At 35.7% G+C, this 19,184-nt stretch overlaps 1 protein-coding gene across 2 annotated transcripts in view; it reads right to left on the reverse strand.

Moving 5' to 3' along the window:
* The window catches only part of CDH12 (cadherin 12), a 226,168-nt gene that overhangs the window by 142,189 nt on the left and 64,795 nt on the right, over positions 1-19,184 (reverse strand). For both annotated transcript variants that reach the window (XM_088064657.1, XM_088064699.1), the window contains exon 2: positions 14,671-15,086. In XM_088064657.1, the coding sequence (XP_087920783.1) occupies positions 14,671-14,901 (231 nt within the window). In that variant the 5' untranslated portion in view covers positions 14,902-15,086. The remainder of the gene's footprint in view (positions 1-14,670; positions 15,087-19,184) is intronic.

Raw genomic sequence — 19,184 nt, forward strand, 5'->3', positions numbered from 1 at the left:
GTGAACTGGAATTAAACAGCATAAAATGAAAATTTACTTTAAAATCCATGAATATGAAAAACAATTTCTGAAAATATTTTTTCTTAATAAATTCTGTCAAAACGTGTTGACAACATTTAGAAAAATGTCTTTATTTACTTCATAAGCATTGTTTTAGGCTCATCTTGTCCTTTAGTGTATAATATTAATGAACATTAAGACTATAAATTACTTTCAGGGGTTTTTAAGACACTGTCATGAAAGAATACCAATGGCTTTGAAAAGTCCTTGAATAAATTTACTCATATTTATCTCTCTAATTTACTTTTTTTTCTGCAGTTTGAATTACATTACCGGAAAGTAACACTGGAGATAAATTACTGGACCAAATAATTTCTGCCTACTTATTTAACTTATTTAACAACATATGGACTATCCATCACTAACAAACATGACAGTAAACTCCCCACAAACACACAAGATAAAAGAACCTTTGGTTCCCATCCTAGATATTAGGAAGAGGGATTTTATGTGCCTTTTTTCTCCCAAAAAACACCACTTTATGTTTTCCCCAATAATACAAAATTATCTGTACAATGCATAAAATGTGATCAGATTCAGGACATATTTCATATTATCTTGTATAGCCTATAGGAAAAGTAATGTCAATAGGCTAATTACTTATACCATTACTTTTTGCAAGTTTTTAACCACTAATACTTGGAGATAATTAAAGAAAATGAGCAGCCTGTCAGAATTATTTAATACACTGAGGAAACCATTACTTCAGAACCAGTCTCTGGGGCCGGACTCCCCAAAGAGACATGCTAATAATCTATTAGAAGGAAGACAAGTGAATACCCATAAAGCACAAGGCAGACAGACTGTTACAAACACAAGATTCTCAGTTGCCTGTTTTGCCAGTTATTTTAATAACTTTGTCATCTGTTTGGATAATCCATGAACACAGTAGACTCATGAGGACTTGGCAGCACTGACCTTTAATCCCCTTCCCTCTTCCCCTTTTTTACTTTACCTTACTTTACCTTGCAGCTTGACATTATTAATTCCAAGACTAGGAATGGACTTGGGAGCTAACTACTTAATCTAAAGAGCACTGTAATGCTGGATGTAAGAAAATTTAATCAGTAATCCTTTAATTCACTTCCAGGTAGACAAATCTGCCCAGCTCCCTGGCAGTAGTGTCCTTCAACAGAGACACAACTCCCTGCTTATCAGTTCGGACAATATCAAACTGTAGACCATTATTTATATAAAAAGCCCCACATTTAACAAGAATTAGAAAAATCAGAAGGATGGACTTTCTAGTTTTTAAGGTTTCAATTTAATGTTTGAATTATTCAGACAAATAATTCAGTCTTCCTGTGCTTCAACTCCCTACTTTGGGAAGAGAGTTGATACTTTCTTGCCTCACGGAGCCATTGCAAGGATAGTCTTTGAAATATTCAGATGCCTTAGTGATGAGACCCAAAAAAGCACATATTTGAATCACTCTATAGACACATTAATAAACAAAGAGGACAGAACAATTCATTTTTTTTGTAGGATCAATTACAATTTCTTTTTTAATAGTGTTGCTCCACAACAAAATAATAGCTTAGACATTAATTTATTTTTAATTGTTAATATATCTAATTTTACTACCCTGAGTAATAAAATTATGCTATATGTGCTACCAGACTCACCTGGCAGACAACTCAGCTTTCTGAGGAAGGAATGATCAAGAGCACTTCAGAACCAGACTTTACAATAGCTTTCAGATATGATAGTGCAATTAACATCTCAAAATGGTGATAGAGTAAATAAAATATACTTAAAAAAGAACCAAACCTAATCTTTGCATCCAAATGGAATGACTCATTTTTGGTTTTGTATTTTGCTGTACAGAAAAAAAAAACCAGCTCAAGTTATTGTTTCTAATATAAATCATAAACTTGTTTATTATAAGTATTATATAAGCCTTTTAACTTCTTGATAATATCAAATTTGTCTATTAGCATATAAATTGTTCAAAATAAGTAAATATTTTACTTTTAAAAAATAACAGAGCAAGACATACCTTTACTGAAAAGAAATTTTCAGTTGTACTGGTCAGTTTTTCAAGTTTTCTTTATAGCAAGCATCTTTAAAATGGTTTTTAATCAGCACAAATGCTCTCTACCAGAATTCATTGTGCTTGCGCAGGAATCTCCTGATTCTGCAAACACTCATTGATTATTTTCTTGGACTCTAATACTGGCATCAATTAAACTAGAAGCAGTTACCTGCTGTTAGGCTGATATAGCTGGGTTTGACAAGCAGGAGTTATTAACTGGCTTATATGACAGTGCTGAAAAGTACTCTTGGTTTCTAGAAAATTTATACTGCACCAATAATGTCGATGAGACTTTTTTCCTTAGCTTTCTGCTCCACAGTTTATGCTTCAATTCTCACAGTAAGAAAAAAGCAACATTGTTACAGCAATTAGACTGTTCTGTCTCACTCTTTTATTATAATCCTCGATTCACATCAGCAATAATACATACATTTATAGGCTGATGGTTTTTGACGCAATAACTCTTGTGGACTATCCAGATCTGCAACTTGACACCCTAAAGATAATATCTTTGGATCCTACATTATGAAACATTAAAAAACGGTGCTCTCTTCAATGTAGTAATTTTACACTGACACCAAGGTACAAGAAAACATAAAAGATTCAGAATCAGCTGTGATCAACATCTTACTCAGACATCACTCCTGAAAACCAGTGCTAAAAAAACTTAAACAACCTCTGCTGGATGGCATAGAATCACCATCAGGGACTTTTACTCACCCACTGCCACAGTGACATAAGAAAAGGATTTACTAATTAAAACTCACCTACTGACATCCTCTAGGATATTGGAACAGAAAATGCCCTCATCTTGTCTCACCTTAATCTTTAAAGAACAACTTGAACTGAATACCAGAAAAGGGTTTTTGAAGACCCAAAAATTAAATAAAAACCAAAAGGCTGGTGACAGGCCTACATTCTTATTTACCCAGCACATGAAACACCTACTCTTCTTCAGTGTATGTGGGATTTTGTATATAAAGACTGAATGAAAACATATACAGAACTCTGAAGGTTTTTAAGCTTGCAAGACAAAGAAGAAATTCTTCCACAGAAGTAAAGCAGAAGATGTAATAAAAAAAATCCTTTCATTTACTTCTTGATTTTCAGCTTATCAGGCAGTCAGACTAACAAGACGTGATCACATTTTTCTCTCTTATCCCCTTTAAGAGGTCATTTTATTTTCATGAAGCAGATTGTGAAGTATAATTTAAACCACCTACTGCCTTTTATATGACATAAGATTTGCATAAGAGGGTAAATATATCCCAGCAAAAAAGACATAGAGGAATAGTTGTGTTTTCTGTCTGTCTTTTACAAGTGTGTTTGAGTTTGAGCGTAGGTACCACTGTGGTTTAGGGCTTGTCACATTGATGCTGCATGTGGATGATGAGCTTGCCTGGGAGGTTTCACTGCACCTGATCAAGACCCCTCACATTCCCAAGCTGGCCTGAGCATTGTTCCCTCTCACTTAGAGTCAGAGGGGAAACCAAATCACAAACTGAGTGTGTGGGCTGCATCCTCAGCACAGCAAATGTGTTTTGTGCTTAGGTCAGCTTCAGATAGAAGGGATCTTCTGGGGGACTAGTAGGGGGCCAGAAGAGGCTCAGCTCTTTCTGAGGATGTTTTTAAGGACAATACTGTGAGTGACATAGACTTGAAAACTAAATAAACAGTTAGTGTGAAATGGCTTGCAGCATGAGATATTGAAAGGCAAGAAGATTTGCAACAACATCCCAAGCCTCTCGCTAAATGGACATTTTTCTTGGCATTACATTTTTATAGAGACTTGTGCTTCTGTCTTATGTTTTTTGAATCTAATATTATTATTAATATAGCCAAACTGACAAAACAATTAGTAAATTGCTATGTGAAGTATTGCAGGTGTTTGCATTTCACATGTGAAGACAAATATTTGTATTTTTCACAAGGAGAAATGCTACTTAATAAAATGTATTTTTTCTCTTTAGAACTGATTTCTTACTTGATGAAATTTCTTGCCCATTAAAATGTCCAAACCACTTTCAACAAAGTTAGATGAGTCACTTTTGGGAACATGACTAATATGAACACTTATCATTATTTTATTCTAGGTGGAGGAGCACAGCTGTTACTATCACTGGTCTCCAAAGCATGGTATACTACACTGGGTGCTACACGGCCTCCAACCCAGAACTCTGGCAAAGGTGAAGGCCAGAGAAAGCACAGTTCACCACATAATTTCCAACTGTCCAGCAATTCGTGCAGATATTGCTGGTGACTACACTTATTAGCCTTTGGAAATTTGATTTTTTTATTATTTTTTTCATTCTCTTAACATGAAAATTCTGTTATCTCTGCAGCAACATGTGGCATGGAGATACTTTTTTTGGATTGATTCATCTTGTGAAGAATCACTTCCTTTCCTTTGCTCTTAATGTGCCACCTGTTGCCTTTGTTTGTGCCCCACACATCTTGCATTATTGAAGGTGGGAATCCTCCTCCTTTAGTCTCACCCCTATGTTCAGGATATTTTTGAGACCTATCATAACTCCTGCTCTTTGTTTCTTTTCCAGGCTAAGGAAACCTGTCTTACTCAGTCATTCCTCACTCAGGAGTCAGTCCAAAGGTCCTGATTAACTTTTTGTCCTTGTTTGTATTTTTCCTAGTTCTTTGGGACACATGTTCTCTGAGATTAGAGAGAAATCATTTCCTGTGTGGAAGATACAGGCTCACCAGAAATTTAGATACAAAGCTGTATTAATGACATCTATTTCCTTCGGCTGCTGCTAACGATTTCTAACATCCCATTTGCCATTTTTGGCACTCACTGCACACTAAGCAAATGTTCATACAGTTATTATGAAGCAAGATCTCATTTGAGAGATTATCATTTCCACAGAGCACAACAATTTATTAATGAAATATAAATTCTTCCCCTCCTTCCACAATATGTACCCCTTTATATCAGATTTCATATCTTATATTATTCCTGTTTCATAAGGTCCTTTTCCCATTTTTTCCATTTAGCCTTTGTCTTGAGTAATTCTAGTACCTTAATTTGAAGAGCAAACACTCTCCTGGATATTCTCACACTTTCTGAGATAATTTATGATGACATTAAGTAGCACAGGCCCCAGCCTAAATCCTTACTGATACTGAATATAGCATCATAGTGTCCAGGATGAAACATAGTAATGTTTTTTCAGTGGTCAGTTAAATATTTTCAGAAGAGTAAGAGTGAATAATCCATCTGTTACTGAAAATCTATTTTTTTTAGCAAGCAGTAGCAAGGTTTTAATGGCATTGCAGTATCAATCATTGATAACAGAATCAATAACAACTCTAACTTACATGTTCATGGACTGACTGCTAAAATAAATACAATACACACAAGGTAATAATTTTTATAATTACAGCTGATGTTAGAAGACAGGAGTCTTTTCCAAGTTTGCTTTGTTCTTCACACACAAAAGAGCAAAGAACACACAAAAGAAAAGAACAAGAACTTCTCTTGTTGTAAATAGAAGAATAACTACTGCACACAAATATTTAGACAAAACACATTGTATTTATGCATTTATGAAACAAAACCTTCTCCAGAGGAAAATTAAATTTAAGCTAGTTACTAAAAATTAAAAACACTTTAGTTTTAATTCTAGTATGGGTCAATGCTAGTGGGCATTGTGTTCTCTTATTAGTATGTCTTTCAGCTTTTCTCCTCCCTTTTTCATCTTTTAGGATCTCAGCCCCTGAGCTAGGTGGGGGAGGGATATGTCACCCAGCAGTGTGGGAACAATCACCTTTCTCCTTAGTCACCCTCTTCTGCCTATAGAGCTCACATATCACTGCACAGTGAACTACACCAAGGAACTCGTCAGAGTTTAAAAAAAACACTGGAAGGAAAAGGCCAATTTTACACCAGATTGTTTTTATGCTTTAGTTCATCTTCCACCCTTAGAAACAGCATCATCTGTTTCTAAGAGTCTGATAATGACTCTACAAGGTTATTGGCTTATTTGGGATTTTATAATCTCCATTTAGATTGACTAAATGATAAGCAAGAGACAACAGAGAGAAAACTATGCTACAGTGTTCTTGTTACAAAATTATTTTCCACTACTGGGGCATCTAAATAATATTTCATTATTTTTATGTATTATTGTTATGTCCTCAGTTTTAATCTTGAAAGATGTAATCAACAGTGTTTTAAGAAATAATTATTATGTAGTAAAGACAATGTTCATTTATGAAAGACAATTCATTTTGCCAACACATGTGGAAAATATAAGCAAGTTTTTGGGTATACAAGGTCTACTTGAAACTGGAAGAGAAGCTGTAGAGTTCAAAACTGTTGTTAACTGGGTTAATTCCTCAGAATTTAATAGGACACGTAACAGATCCTATGCAAGAAGTAAGATGATTACAACTTTTGCATCAGAATGGATAGCAGACACAGGGAGGCAGAAAGAAGGATTAGGGAACGGCTGTCTGTAGAGGGAGAGACATAGGTCATGTAGAGCCTGTGGGAAAGGAAGCCTTGTGGATAGAGAGGGAAATGATCATTGCCATAAAAACAATACTTGCTCCAAGTCCATTGTTTTCTATGTTATATGACAGAAGTTGTGGTTTGATACATCACCTTAGAGGAACAGGGCGTTTTGCACTTTAGGACATCTGCTGCCCTGTCTTTCAGGGCCCTTAATGACAAAACCTGTTATGTAATGGCAGTTCTTGACAGGACTGCTAATTCCAATCATTGCTGTGTCTAACTTGCATACAAGGATATTAGCTGCAGCGACTGAAGATGACATAACCTTCTAACCTGTTAGCTTCTCCTATATGTTGGTGCTGGACAGCTTATTTAATTAATATTTAATTAATATTTATTTTTCTTATGAAGCATACTTTATTAATGATTGATTGATTCTAGCCATGGGGTTTTGGGTTTGTTTTGTGGGTTTTTAGATTTCTTTTGTTTGTGTGTTTGTAGGGTTTTGTTTGTTTTTTGTTTTTTTTTTGGTTTTGTTTCAGAATATTTATCACTTTGTTTGAAAAAATGAATTTAAGTTTTAATTTTGTTACATTCTATTTCATGTTCCTCCTTTGGTTTTGAATTTCAGTGGTGATTTTTCACCCTGTTTTCAAAAAATTTGCATTATTTTGAAACTATTTTAATCACAGGATCCACAAGGAACTTTAAGTCCTTGCCTGCACAGAACAGCTTCAAGAGTCACATCATGTGCCTGAGAGCATTGTCCAAATGCTCCTTGAACTCTGTCAGGCTGGTGCTGTGACCACTTCCCTGTGAGCCTGTTCCAGTGCCCAACAACTCTCTGGATGAAGAATCTTTTCCTGATATCAACCTAAATATCCCCTGACACAACTTCAGCCCATTCCCTTGGGTTCTGTCACTGGCCACCACAGAGAAGAGATCAGTGTCTGCCCCTCCTCTTCCCCTTACAAGGAATTTTTAGCTCCAATGAGGTCTCCCCTCATTCTCCTCTTCTCCAGGCTGAATAGACCAAGTGCCTTCAGCTGCTCCTCACACAGCTTCCCCTCAAGGCCTTCACCATCCTCGTAGCCCTCCTTTGGACACTCTCTAATAGTTTAGTGTCTTATACTGTGGCTCCCAAAACTGCCCCCAGCACTGGAGGTGAGGCTGCCCCAGCTCAGAGCAGAGCAGGACAATCCCCTCCCTTGCCTGGCTGGCCATGCTGTGCCTGATGCCCCCCAGGACAGGGTTGTTCCTCCTTCACTGCTGACTCAGATTCAACTTGCCATGGACCAGGAACTCCAGGTCTCTCTCTGCCGTACTCCCTTTCAGTGAAAACTGTATAAATGTCCAAATTATACAACTATTCATACTTTGACAACTATTTAAATAGAATTATAAAATATTTATATTTCTCAAATTTGCAGTTTACATTTTTTTCCAATTACTCTTTTAATGCCAAATCCGCATCTTTCTACAATGAACAAAGGAAATAAAAAGTGCACATTGTGAAAAAAATAATCCATCTCACAGATATGAAATCCTGAGCTTTAATCTAGTCTCCTGACACTTAGCAGCTCTTTAATATTTCCAGAGTTTTTTATTTCCCTCCTGACAATTTATACTTTCCTAGCATGTTTAAGTGAGACATTATGCTATCCCGTCTTTTTTAAATACCTTGCATGTTGCAGCAAGCATACATTTTATTCCATTCCTAGGCCTTCTTGCTATTTTGGTTTACAGATTGTTACCCAGGTACAGGAATGGCTACAGGTATTTAATACTTTCCCGCATTTTGCTGTCTGGAAAATGCTATTTAATTTATTACTTGGCATTCTGATGATCTTCCAGAAAGGAGGTCTCATGATCCCTACTGCTTTTAATTAACGGTCTAATGTTTCACTGGTTATAAATTCAGCTTGCATTGCTGACATACAGAATACATGCTCATGTCTGATCTGACTATCAATTACACTATGTCTATCAGGTGAATCAGAAATTCTCAGCCAAACTCCATATTTAGATTAAACAAATTTAAAATCTTCAAATTTTCTTGGATTAAAAGAGGAGACTATGTTTTGGTTTGTCTGTTCTACTCAAGTCCTTTGAACAATTTCTAAATATTTTTTAAACTATCTTTTCCCATATTTCCCTGTTTAAATAAATTTCTTGCCCAGATGAAGCCATTTATACAGAAATTCAATATAAAACTACAGAACAAATATAAGATTTTTCTTTAGCAGTTTAATTTCTACAAGCTCATTTGTATTTCTCAGTCTGTGTTGGCAACATAAATTTCAGACACACACAAGCACCATTATCACCATACACTCAGCTGTATTCAGGGGTCTTGTGAGACCCAGTATTCATTCTAACGGGACCATTTCCACAGGCTCTGAATCTTCTACAGTGAGCACTGAATTCTTGCATAATACAGCCTGCTAAACTTTAGAGTTTGAAATATTCCAGTCTGTGACCTCCTTAGCTGTTCAGAACAATAACCTCAACCTTCTACATCCTCTAAAGTGTGGGTGACAGCTCAAGAAGTTGATCCTTCCTTTTTATTTTGATCTCTCCTGAGTGCCCTGAGCTCACTTTTTCTCCTCTCTCACGCAATCATTGAAAACACAGTCCTCCTTTTTTTTCAGCTCCAAATACCTCATATAATTTTCATCAATGTAAGGACCAGAGGCAAGAGGTCTTACTACTCCTATGCTCCTAATTTTCCTGCTATGAGCTACCTAAGCAAATCAATAAACAAAGTGAAGCCACTAGATCAATAATAAATGTTGTGTTGCAAGTTGTTCATCTCTGCTGCGTGTCTTTGTACCCCTTGTAAAAAGGTAAGCTTTCAGGATTAAACATTAAATGCAAGTCTGACTTGCTCATAGGGGTTTTGTGTTTCCATGGTTCCATTTCCTTCTCACACTTTCACGTGCAACTGTCAAAATTACTTTGTGTCTCACAGACTCTATGCAATATACAGGATGCAAAGCTTTTAAAGTCATAGCTTTTTTTTTCATCAGACAGACATAAGTGGAGAGACAAAGGTCTCAGCTCAACAGAGCAAGAAAAGAAATCCAGACTTCTGATATCAGTTCTGATTCCTCTTACACCTTTTTAACCATTTTATTTCTCATCAATTTCCTTATCTGTTATAAATTGTGACAGTGCTTTTTCTTGAATATGTGCATGGCATAAACTCTGTAAGCCAATTTAGTAAGCCAGGTTAATGTGATCATGCCTGATTGCTCTTTAAATTACTATCTAAAGACTACTAAGGCCAAACAAGATTTCACTTTGATGTCAGCAGACAGAGGTGAGTATATGTTCGATGTACTGAACAAGCTCATTCTTATACATAGCATATCTTTCATATTCAAATCATCCAGAAATGAGTAACTGTGATGTCCTGCATCATGGGAGTCAATTAATACATTACTAGCAGCAGTCCCTGAAACAATTTTCCTCTCCTTGATGATGGCACTGTGCAAATGTTTAATGGAAATAATACATGGCTATCCCTAATAATGTTCCTTTAGTTTGGGAATGGAATCTGATAAATTACGAAAAACCCTTCTGACAACTTTAAATGAAATATTATTTTGATCATCTTACTAGAAATCTAGCAGAAATACAATTTTAAAAAGATAATTTTAATCAGGGTCAATTTATTAATAAATTTAACCTTTTTTTTTCCTTCAAAAGGCAACAGCTTTCAAATTCACTGCATGTATTTATTTTCCTTTAATTTTATTTTTTCTTTCAAGTTTTTTTAAATTTTCTTTCAACTCAGTGCTTATGAATAATGCCAAAATGATAGCTGCTGCACTGTAAAATTTTTTGTCATTGCAGATTCTAAACAAGCAGTACAAAATTTCGTTTACAGACTGTGCCCTGTCACCCAGACACTCACCCAAGAGGGAAAATAACTGTAAAGAGAGAGTATATATTCACAAGTACAAGTTGATTTAAGCCTGATGGAAGGTGGTCAACATTAATTTCATTATCTTAGAAATTGTCCACTATAAAATGCATAAATGAATCCTATGCTTATATTTCAGATGCAGTGGATATATTATATGGTTTCAAAAAAGCACACTCTTCTGGTCACAGATATAGAGCTCTGCTTCCTCCAAATCAGCATGCTTTCTGCCTTGATATATGGGAAAACCTTTGAAGATGACGATGCTTTCTCAGGACTGAGTCAGATGAAAAATACCATATTGTTACATTACTCTGTACTGCCGTAGAGCAGTCGTGAGTATTAAATTTTTCAGCATCCTTTTCTTAACAAAAAATATCATGTAGGTTGCATGTGAGCAAGCATTAATGTGACAGAGGTTCAAAGAACAAACTGTTGTAAAATATAGGTTATTCATTGGAAAAAAAAAAATAAATCTGGTAAACTGAGATTCTGGGATTTTTATATTTTATTTCTGTGCTGGAAAGTGGAAGAGAAGTGGTCACTACATTGAAGAGGACTTTGCAGTCTTTTCCTATGCACCCAGTCTGCATCCAGTACAAGTTACCATATGCCTATTTCTGCAAACTTGAGGACGGACAGCAAAAAAACTCTTACTGGAAGCAATTGTGCAGGTGTACAACATGAGAAAGATGTGACGCATTTACACACTAGGAATGCAAAGACACATAAAAGGAAGATACTACATCCAGCACAACTAAAACCTTTGCTTATATTATCGATCACATTGTTTTCTTGACTTTTCAGATTATTTAGCTGCCTCTGCATGTCACTGTTGAAACCCAGCAATAAAGAAAGGTTACAGACATATTTGTGGTGTTCTGGTGGGGCTGCACTGCCTTCAGCTATCCTTGCATAAGGGCATTTAAAACTGCTACCTTGTTTGTGGGTATAAACTGTGCTGGGACTTGTTCTTGCTTGAGGACCTGATCTTTTGATCATTTCACTGAGACCTGAGCTTTTGCACAAAAAAAAAAAATTATTAACTTTTTTGGCTTCATCCACACATGCTGTTTTTGAATGGCCTCTGGATCTTCACACTACCAGGAACACAAGTAAAGCACCACAAAGTAAATGAGAAATGATTTTACTCTCAGAACCTTGTCCGTTTTCATAGGTCACATGGTAATGTTGTATTCTAATTTTACTTTTTAGACTGGATCTGCTTAATGATGTTGAGCAAAGGGGGCTATCTTCTGTTTATCAATCTGATGGATTTTTATTCCTCTCACGGATTACACGAGCAGATTCCCAAAATTTATTAATAATCACGTTAAATGCTTTTAATGTATAATCTTCAAACACTATTTCAAAATCACCACCTGTAAGCTAGACTAATCCCCATCGCTTTGTAAACTATATTTTGATTTGCAACCTGACATTTCTTGAGATATTTGTCTAAAAACAGATGTGGAAGGAATTACATGCACTGGCTGATAATAGAAGACATAATTGCTGTAAATCATTATTCTCTTACAGAAGGTTTGCAATGTTAGCTAGTCACCCTCCACTGTTTAGTGAAACTGTCAGCTGATTTAATACAAAAAATGAACTCCTACTTATAAATTACTGTGACATTATTAGTGCAGTAGTTCTATATAAGTAATATAAATGCCTATGCACAGGCGTCCTGATATCACGGCTAAAAGAAGATAAAACCCTTGTGATTTCAGGTCACATGAAATATCCTACACTTTATAATATACTTATTACCACTTTAAATATAGAACAGTATAGAACACTAGCATATATAAAACAAATTAAATTGAAAATTTATGCTTTTGGAATGAACATTTAATTTTGGTGAATCATTTATTTCTGCAGATTTAGTTCTGCAATCAATCCATAACTCAACTGTATTTAACATCTTGAAAATGTTATGTCTTTTTAAAAAATTGCATACGATCTAAAGATATTGATTGGTGACTGGTGGGTATATTTTTGTATGTTGACAATAGTTTGAATTTATATGAAGCTTTGGTTTTGTTATCTGGATTTAAAAGCACGATTTCTCTAAGGAATGTCTCTCAGCGTTATATCTTCATTGAGAGCTTTGTGGAAAATAAGGGGTAAACACAAAAATCTCTGTCTTGGTTTTGTTTATTTTTTTTGTTTTGCTTTTGTAAGAGATTCAGCAAAGATGACATATAAAGACTCGCAAGGTTTGTTGGGTTTTTCAGATATATTGAAGTAAATAGTTAATATAGATAAAACAAGTTGTGATAAACATCAAAATAAACATTGTTGAAAAAGGTCATTACCTAGAAGTAATTGCTCTGTTCTAGAAGCAGGTGTTTTAACATAAAAAAGGGGTTTGACTTTTTGACTTTCCTCATACTTGAAAAGTGTCCCACAATTTGTAACATTTCAAAAAAGTCTTAAGAGGTAAAAGTATTCCAGATAAATCTGTGATAAGTGTTACTCTTAATGAAAATGTCCTATTAGTTCTAAAGTTGCTTATAAACTTAGTGTCTGTGAAGCAAAAACAGGACAAAAGAAGACACTGATTCATCAGTACATTGATAATAGTCCATTTTGTGTAAAATTAACATTATTTTGGCAGTTTAGGACAGACCCTAAATAACTACCAAGAAAAACTTACACAAAGGAAAAAAAGACTAATGAAAATATAGTGGTGCAGCAGTAATATCTCTGTCTTTTGATGTTAAAGGCACAGCAATCCCATTGCCTGTGCTACAGCATCAAATGTGGTGAGAGTCCTTGTTGGAATCTTCAGCAAGGTGAGCAAAAGTATGTGTTAGAGAAAGTGTAACTTGTATCAACTGGATATCACAAATATGTTTTCCTTTTCATTATGTGGACCCCCTTTTCTTCAGACTTACAACAAGTAAGATTGTTAATACAAGTTAAAGTCAATACAAGATTGTATTAACTTTGTGACACAAACACACTGCTTTGCAAATTGCTCTGACCAATATATTTGAGGGCTTAAAAAAAAAGTCTTCACGTGCCATATCCAAGTACATTTTTGGCTGCTTCGCTAGATAAGCTAGTGTTTTATTTATACATGGTCAGAATACTTTCTGGAAGAGTAGGAGGAAGTATTAATTTTCTGTTGATTTATTTATATTTTTGGGGAAAAAAAAAGAGATTTCTTGCTTGTACACTACACTACAAAAAAAAAAAAATTCACAATGGTATTAAAGGAAAAACTGAAGCATGATGACTCATTTTTACAGTAGGTGAATTTAAAAACTTACTGTCTCAGGAAGTGGCATTTGGGGACCCAGGAAACAATTTCCTGACTTGTTATTTTCACTGAGTAAGGTCCTTTACTTAAATTGAAAATTACACACATCATCCAATTATATACTCTGCTAAGATTTTCTTCAGGTTTCCTTTTCAGCTTTCCTATCTGAAAACTCTATTATTTAAATTCACTACCCCCACACCCCTCAATCAGTTTTCTGTCAGTTATTTATGCCCTCTTACAGAAACATTATAATGAGAGAGGGAATTGCAAAAATTCTCTGCAGGTATGATTGTGCATGTCTACACACAGTATAAAAGCTGTAGGGCAGGACTTGGAATTATGAAGCAATAAAGCATATTAGAAATACTTGAAAACAATCTGAACAATCAGAAATAAAAGTAAATGGTTAATCGACATAAGACAACAGACCAAAAAAGGCATATCTTCTTTAGCTGAAAAGTGACTTGGAATAACCATATCAATCATATCAATCACAGGAATGACTGCATTCTGGGGTTGAGATTTAAGGTTTATGTCTTATCTCTTGATAGCAAAACAATGTTTGTTGCTAAAAATCAAATATGTTACTACAGTAGTCTCAATTAAAATTAGTTGTTCAACAGACTTATATCAGAACTCTTTTTTTTTTTTTGTTAGTTTGTTTTTATTGTTGTTTCTGTTGTTTTTGTTTAATTCCAAAAGCAAGAATGGGGAAATAAGACTAGCTTACAAAGACAGAAAGTATATAGTGACTACAGGAAAGGCTGGATGGTAAAAGCAATGAGCAGAAGGAACTACTGCCAGTTGAAGAAGATTTGTCCCACCAGAAACATAAGCATTTATAATCTATTATATTAATTGTCTATATAATTTGAACTTTTAAAGAAATAGTAAAAAATTACCTTTCCCACATACTGAGGTTCAGAGCCCATGTACTCCTCCAGCACAAAAAATTGATTCCACACCCAGCCTCGTTTGACTCGCTGGGCAGATGATCTCCTCCCTGGCACTGGGACAGCATCTTCTCTTGGCTGTGCTTCTAAAATCTCTTGTGGTTGTGTATGCAGTGGTGTTAGGAGACCTCCATCAAACAGGACCCAGAGAAGCAGGGATAAGCAGTTCCTTGTGAGCATTGGCAATGGCTTCCCTACCACAAGTAATAAAAACTCCAGCACTTAATGCAGAGCAGAGGAATCCAGGTTTGAGGTGTCTGTGGCCTTCACCACTTAGCTTCTGATTTTATTGCAGAAATGCTAATGCAGGCATTAATCCTTCTGATGACAAGGTATTTGCTGCAGTAAATTCCATCTATAGGGACCTATAAAAGAGATTTACATGCAACATCAAATTACATAGGATTACACTGAAGCGTTCATCAAAATTCTCACACCTAGTTAGTTCCTAGAGACAGAGAAAAAGATTAAGAATCACAGTTTAAAAAACATTGCTATTTTCATTGTAGCACTGAGCTGCTCTAGAACATAGAACAGTTATTACAGGAATACCTTGTCCTTGCTCTGCTCAGCATTACCTTTGTGTCTGCCTGAGAGAGGGCTGTAGCCTTTGTTTTAGGATCAGTTATCAAACAAAACTGTTTGCCACCAGTGATATCAAAAATGTTTTTTTGTAAATTTTCCAGATTTACAAACAAAATACTGGAGAATAGGAGATCCACTCTTTCACCCTACTGTCTAGAGAAGGAATCCTTTGCTCACTTTCTCTGTCAGAAAAGCCTCTTGAAGTCTTCTCTATAGTGTGCTGGTTGCCAGCTATAAAAAATAACTGCCTGTAGGACTTAAGATAGATCCATTTCACATTTTAAAAACAAAAATACAATTTATAGCACTATGGAATTCACCACTTTATTAGGGTCATATTGTGTCATTGATTTTTAAGCATAGGTTTCTAGGAAATCAATAGAGTTCTGCTTAAAAATCAATGACATGATATGGACCTAAAAAAAAAAGAATAATAAAATACTTAACCATATATATTTTTCATTTTCAAATACTGCCAAAGGTTATATTTTCCTTATGAATAATATCATACCTATACATAAAAATAAATAACATAGAAATTCTTATGTCTTAGGTATATGTTGAAGTATTAACCAGAAAGGATTTATAACCAGGAACACAGAAAACTTAACAAGTCTTAAAAAAACCAAAAAACAAAAACAACCACCCTAGAAGAAAAACTGCATTTCTAACTGTGCTAAATTAAGGGTGAGATTTTCTGTTCTGATTTGAAAGGCTATGTTTTAGGTCTTAATATAAAAAAAAGTAATAAACCTGGTGAAAGGTATCTACTGACTGTTTTAATACTACCTTCAGCAAGGATAAAATATGAGAATAGAATTCCAATCTGCTCAGAATCCTTTAAGTAAAAGTTTTTCTAAGTTATGTTCAAAACGTTTCAATGTTTTTCATTTACAGCAAAATATTCTTTTGTGTAATGGGTGAAACCATCTTACTTGCACAATCATCTTCAGTCTATGGATTTTATTCCAGCAAAGACACTTTAAGACAGGACTCAACCACATCAGACATCTGCATTCACTATATTTGATATGAACTTGTTTTTTACTGAACAGTTCACATGTGTTTTTCTGCTTCTCTTTTTTGATGCATTCAGTGGTATATAACATCACATTCAGACTGTGTTCATCCATAATTCAGTTCCAAGATTTCCAAACTTTTTTACCTCTCCTGATCCATGGTTGCAGAGTGCATGCCTCGTTTTTATGGCAAAATCATAGTAATCATGAAACATAGCAAAAAAATAAAACAAAATCAACTCAACATGTCCTCTAGTATTGCCCATACCCAGGGAGGTGGAAACAAATATAAAAAAAGGGGTGGGATAGTCTGCACCACTTCAGAAATGCCAAAGTCATGTTGTAGTTAATTTAATTGCCGTACCACTTCTCTTGCTGAGAAAAGTCTGTACATTGCAGTTCTCCCAGTAGAGCTCTGCCTCCGGCCATGTCTGTCAGTCAGGGAGCTTTTAAAATGTTATACAGCACCAAAAGTAATGCAAAGAGATTGAAAGACTTCAATGAAAGGAGAGCAATTCCCCCTCGGCTGGAATGTTAGTAACCAAGTGCAAGGCACAGAGCACTTTAACCCCTTCTCCATTGGTCTCCCAGACAGCCTCCCAGAATGCCTACTGCAGAGTCAGGAAAGAGCAATACCAGTGTTTTCTTCATTTCCTACAGCTTCAAAAAGATGATGAATGGGAAGGTCAGAGAAAAATGGGAGGCTAATGGATGTTGCAGTACAAGATTGTAGCAGAGATGCCCTCATCAGCTTCAAAAGAGTTCAACATGAAGAATTTCTTGTATTTTTTCTTTTTTTTTCTTTTTTATAATTTAAAGCTCAGTAAGGCAAATAATTGAGAATCTCACACTTTGGCACTTGAAAGAGTCACTCCAGCTTTCTGTTCTGTAGCATTTCTGCCATAGGAAACTGAGGCAGAAGGTTATCCCCCAGTAGCTTATTCCACATCATTTCATTGCTGGCTTTAGAGGAGGCTTGGTCCGATAGAATATATCTTATAGCACCATTGAAACTTGCACAGGAATATATAATATAATACATAATACATATATATTTCTTTTAGTCTGTGCTTATTGTTTTGCATTTTCTTTTTAAGCTATGGGTGTCAAAACCTGTCTTAGTGCTTTTCTACTTCAAATACTCATTGGTCCCTTATGTACCTCTGATCAGAAAACCACTAAGACAACTAGGAGAAAAGAATTTAGAAATCCAATCAGAACAATTAACCATAAGGAAGGTACTTTATTTCCTAAATTTTTAGGGTATTATATGCAGTGATGTTCATAAAGAAATACTTATCCAGTGAGATAGTTGTGAGCAGACATACACCCTCATTTCTTCTCTCTCCTACGTATTACAAAAGTACAGATGGTCAGATTTTTCTTAGATCTTGGGGTTTTTTCGATATTAGCTGTTGCTAATATTAATTTCTTCAAACTATCTTGTATGGATTTAAGTACAATTATGCATAATATAATTAACCCATAAAGAGAGCTTCAAAGAGATACCCTGCATGAATTCAGCCCCATACATGCTTTGATAACCTGAGATTACATTTATTCATTTCCCCAGCTTGATAAAGGGAAACAAATGAGCCACCAGCAATTACATCTTTTAATACACAATTATTAAGAAATCTTGATCATATTTACTGTGTCCCCCAAACTGCAGGCTTAGAAACTCATGAAATGCAAATGATGAATAAAATATCACTACTAAAATAATTTATTGGGAGTAACAAAATGCAGTATAAATGGTGCTCCTGCAAGAATTCTGATTCTGACCTGTACTATACTGCCATTAATCTAAAGAACCTGTGCAAAGAAATGCTTTTGGAATACAAAACTGATGCGTGCCTTTGCTGCTACAACAACCCTTAATCAATAGGAGTCATGGTACTGCAGACACAAATCACCTCACCAAGCTTGGCAAAGGTTATCCCTTGTAGAGAGAACAGACATAGATCCTCTGCAACCACTAGTATGCACATCAGGCCTCGTGCAGGGCAGTATTTGAAAAGGAACTCTAAATGATCTTTGATCTTGTCATGGCTTAATCCCAGACAACAACTCAGCCCCACCCAGCTGCTTGTTTACTCACACCAACTGGGATGAGGGAGAGAATCAAAAAGATAAAAGTGAGGAAACTCATGGGTTGAATTAAAGACAGTTTAATGGATAAAGCAAAAACTCTAAATGCAAAGAAAGGAAAAATATAAGTTCATTTACTCCTTTCCCATTGGCAGGAAGATTTTCAGCCATCCTCAGGAAAACAGAGCTCCATAATACAGTGATGACTTGGAAAGACAAAGGCCATTACTCCCAACATTCCAACATCTCTTCTTCTTCTCCCCAGCTCATGCTGACCATGACGCCGTATGGTCTGACATATTCCTTTAGTCAGCTTGGGTCAGCTGTCCTGGCTGTCTCCCATCCCAACTTCTTGTGTACCCACAGCCTCCTCACTGGTGAGGTGGGGTGAAGTGCAGAAAAGGCCCTGACTACATAAGCACTGCTCAGCAATAGCTAAAACACCCCCATGTTATCTACACTGTTTTCAGGAAAATTCAGAACACAGCCCCATATTGGCTACTATGAAGAAAATTCATTCTATCCTAGCCAAAACCAGAGTACATCTGTACGATGTATCTACTTGGATGAGGCCACAGATGCCCTATGGTCACATGCAGACAAGCAAGAAACACTAAAGCTCCATGGTGCACTCAAAACTGTCATCAGTGCAGCAAGGCTGGTAATCGAACCTCCATGAATGGAGGCAAATTGCTTACTGACAAAGTATCCATTTCTGCAGCCACCTTAACCGTAAATCTATCAGCACAGAGAACGCTTTAGCTCATG

This window comes from Pseudopodoces humilis, chromosome 1, assembly GCF_049639895.1.
Source record: "Pseudopodoces humilis isolate 2021_Gansu_Grassland_sample_001 chromosome 1, ASM4963989v1, whole genome shotgun sequence".
Lineage (NCBI taxonomy): Eukaryota > Metazoa > Chordata > Aves > Passeriformes > Paridae > Pseudopodoces > Pseudopodoces humilis.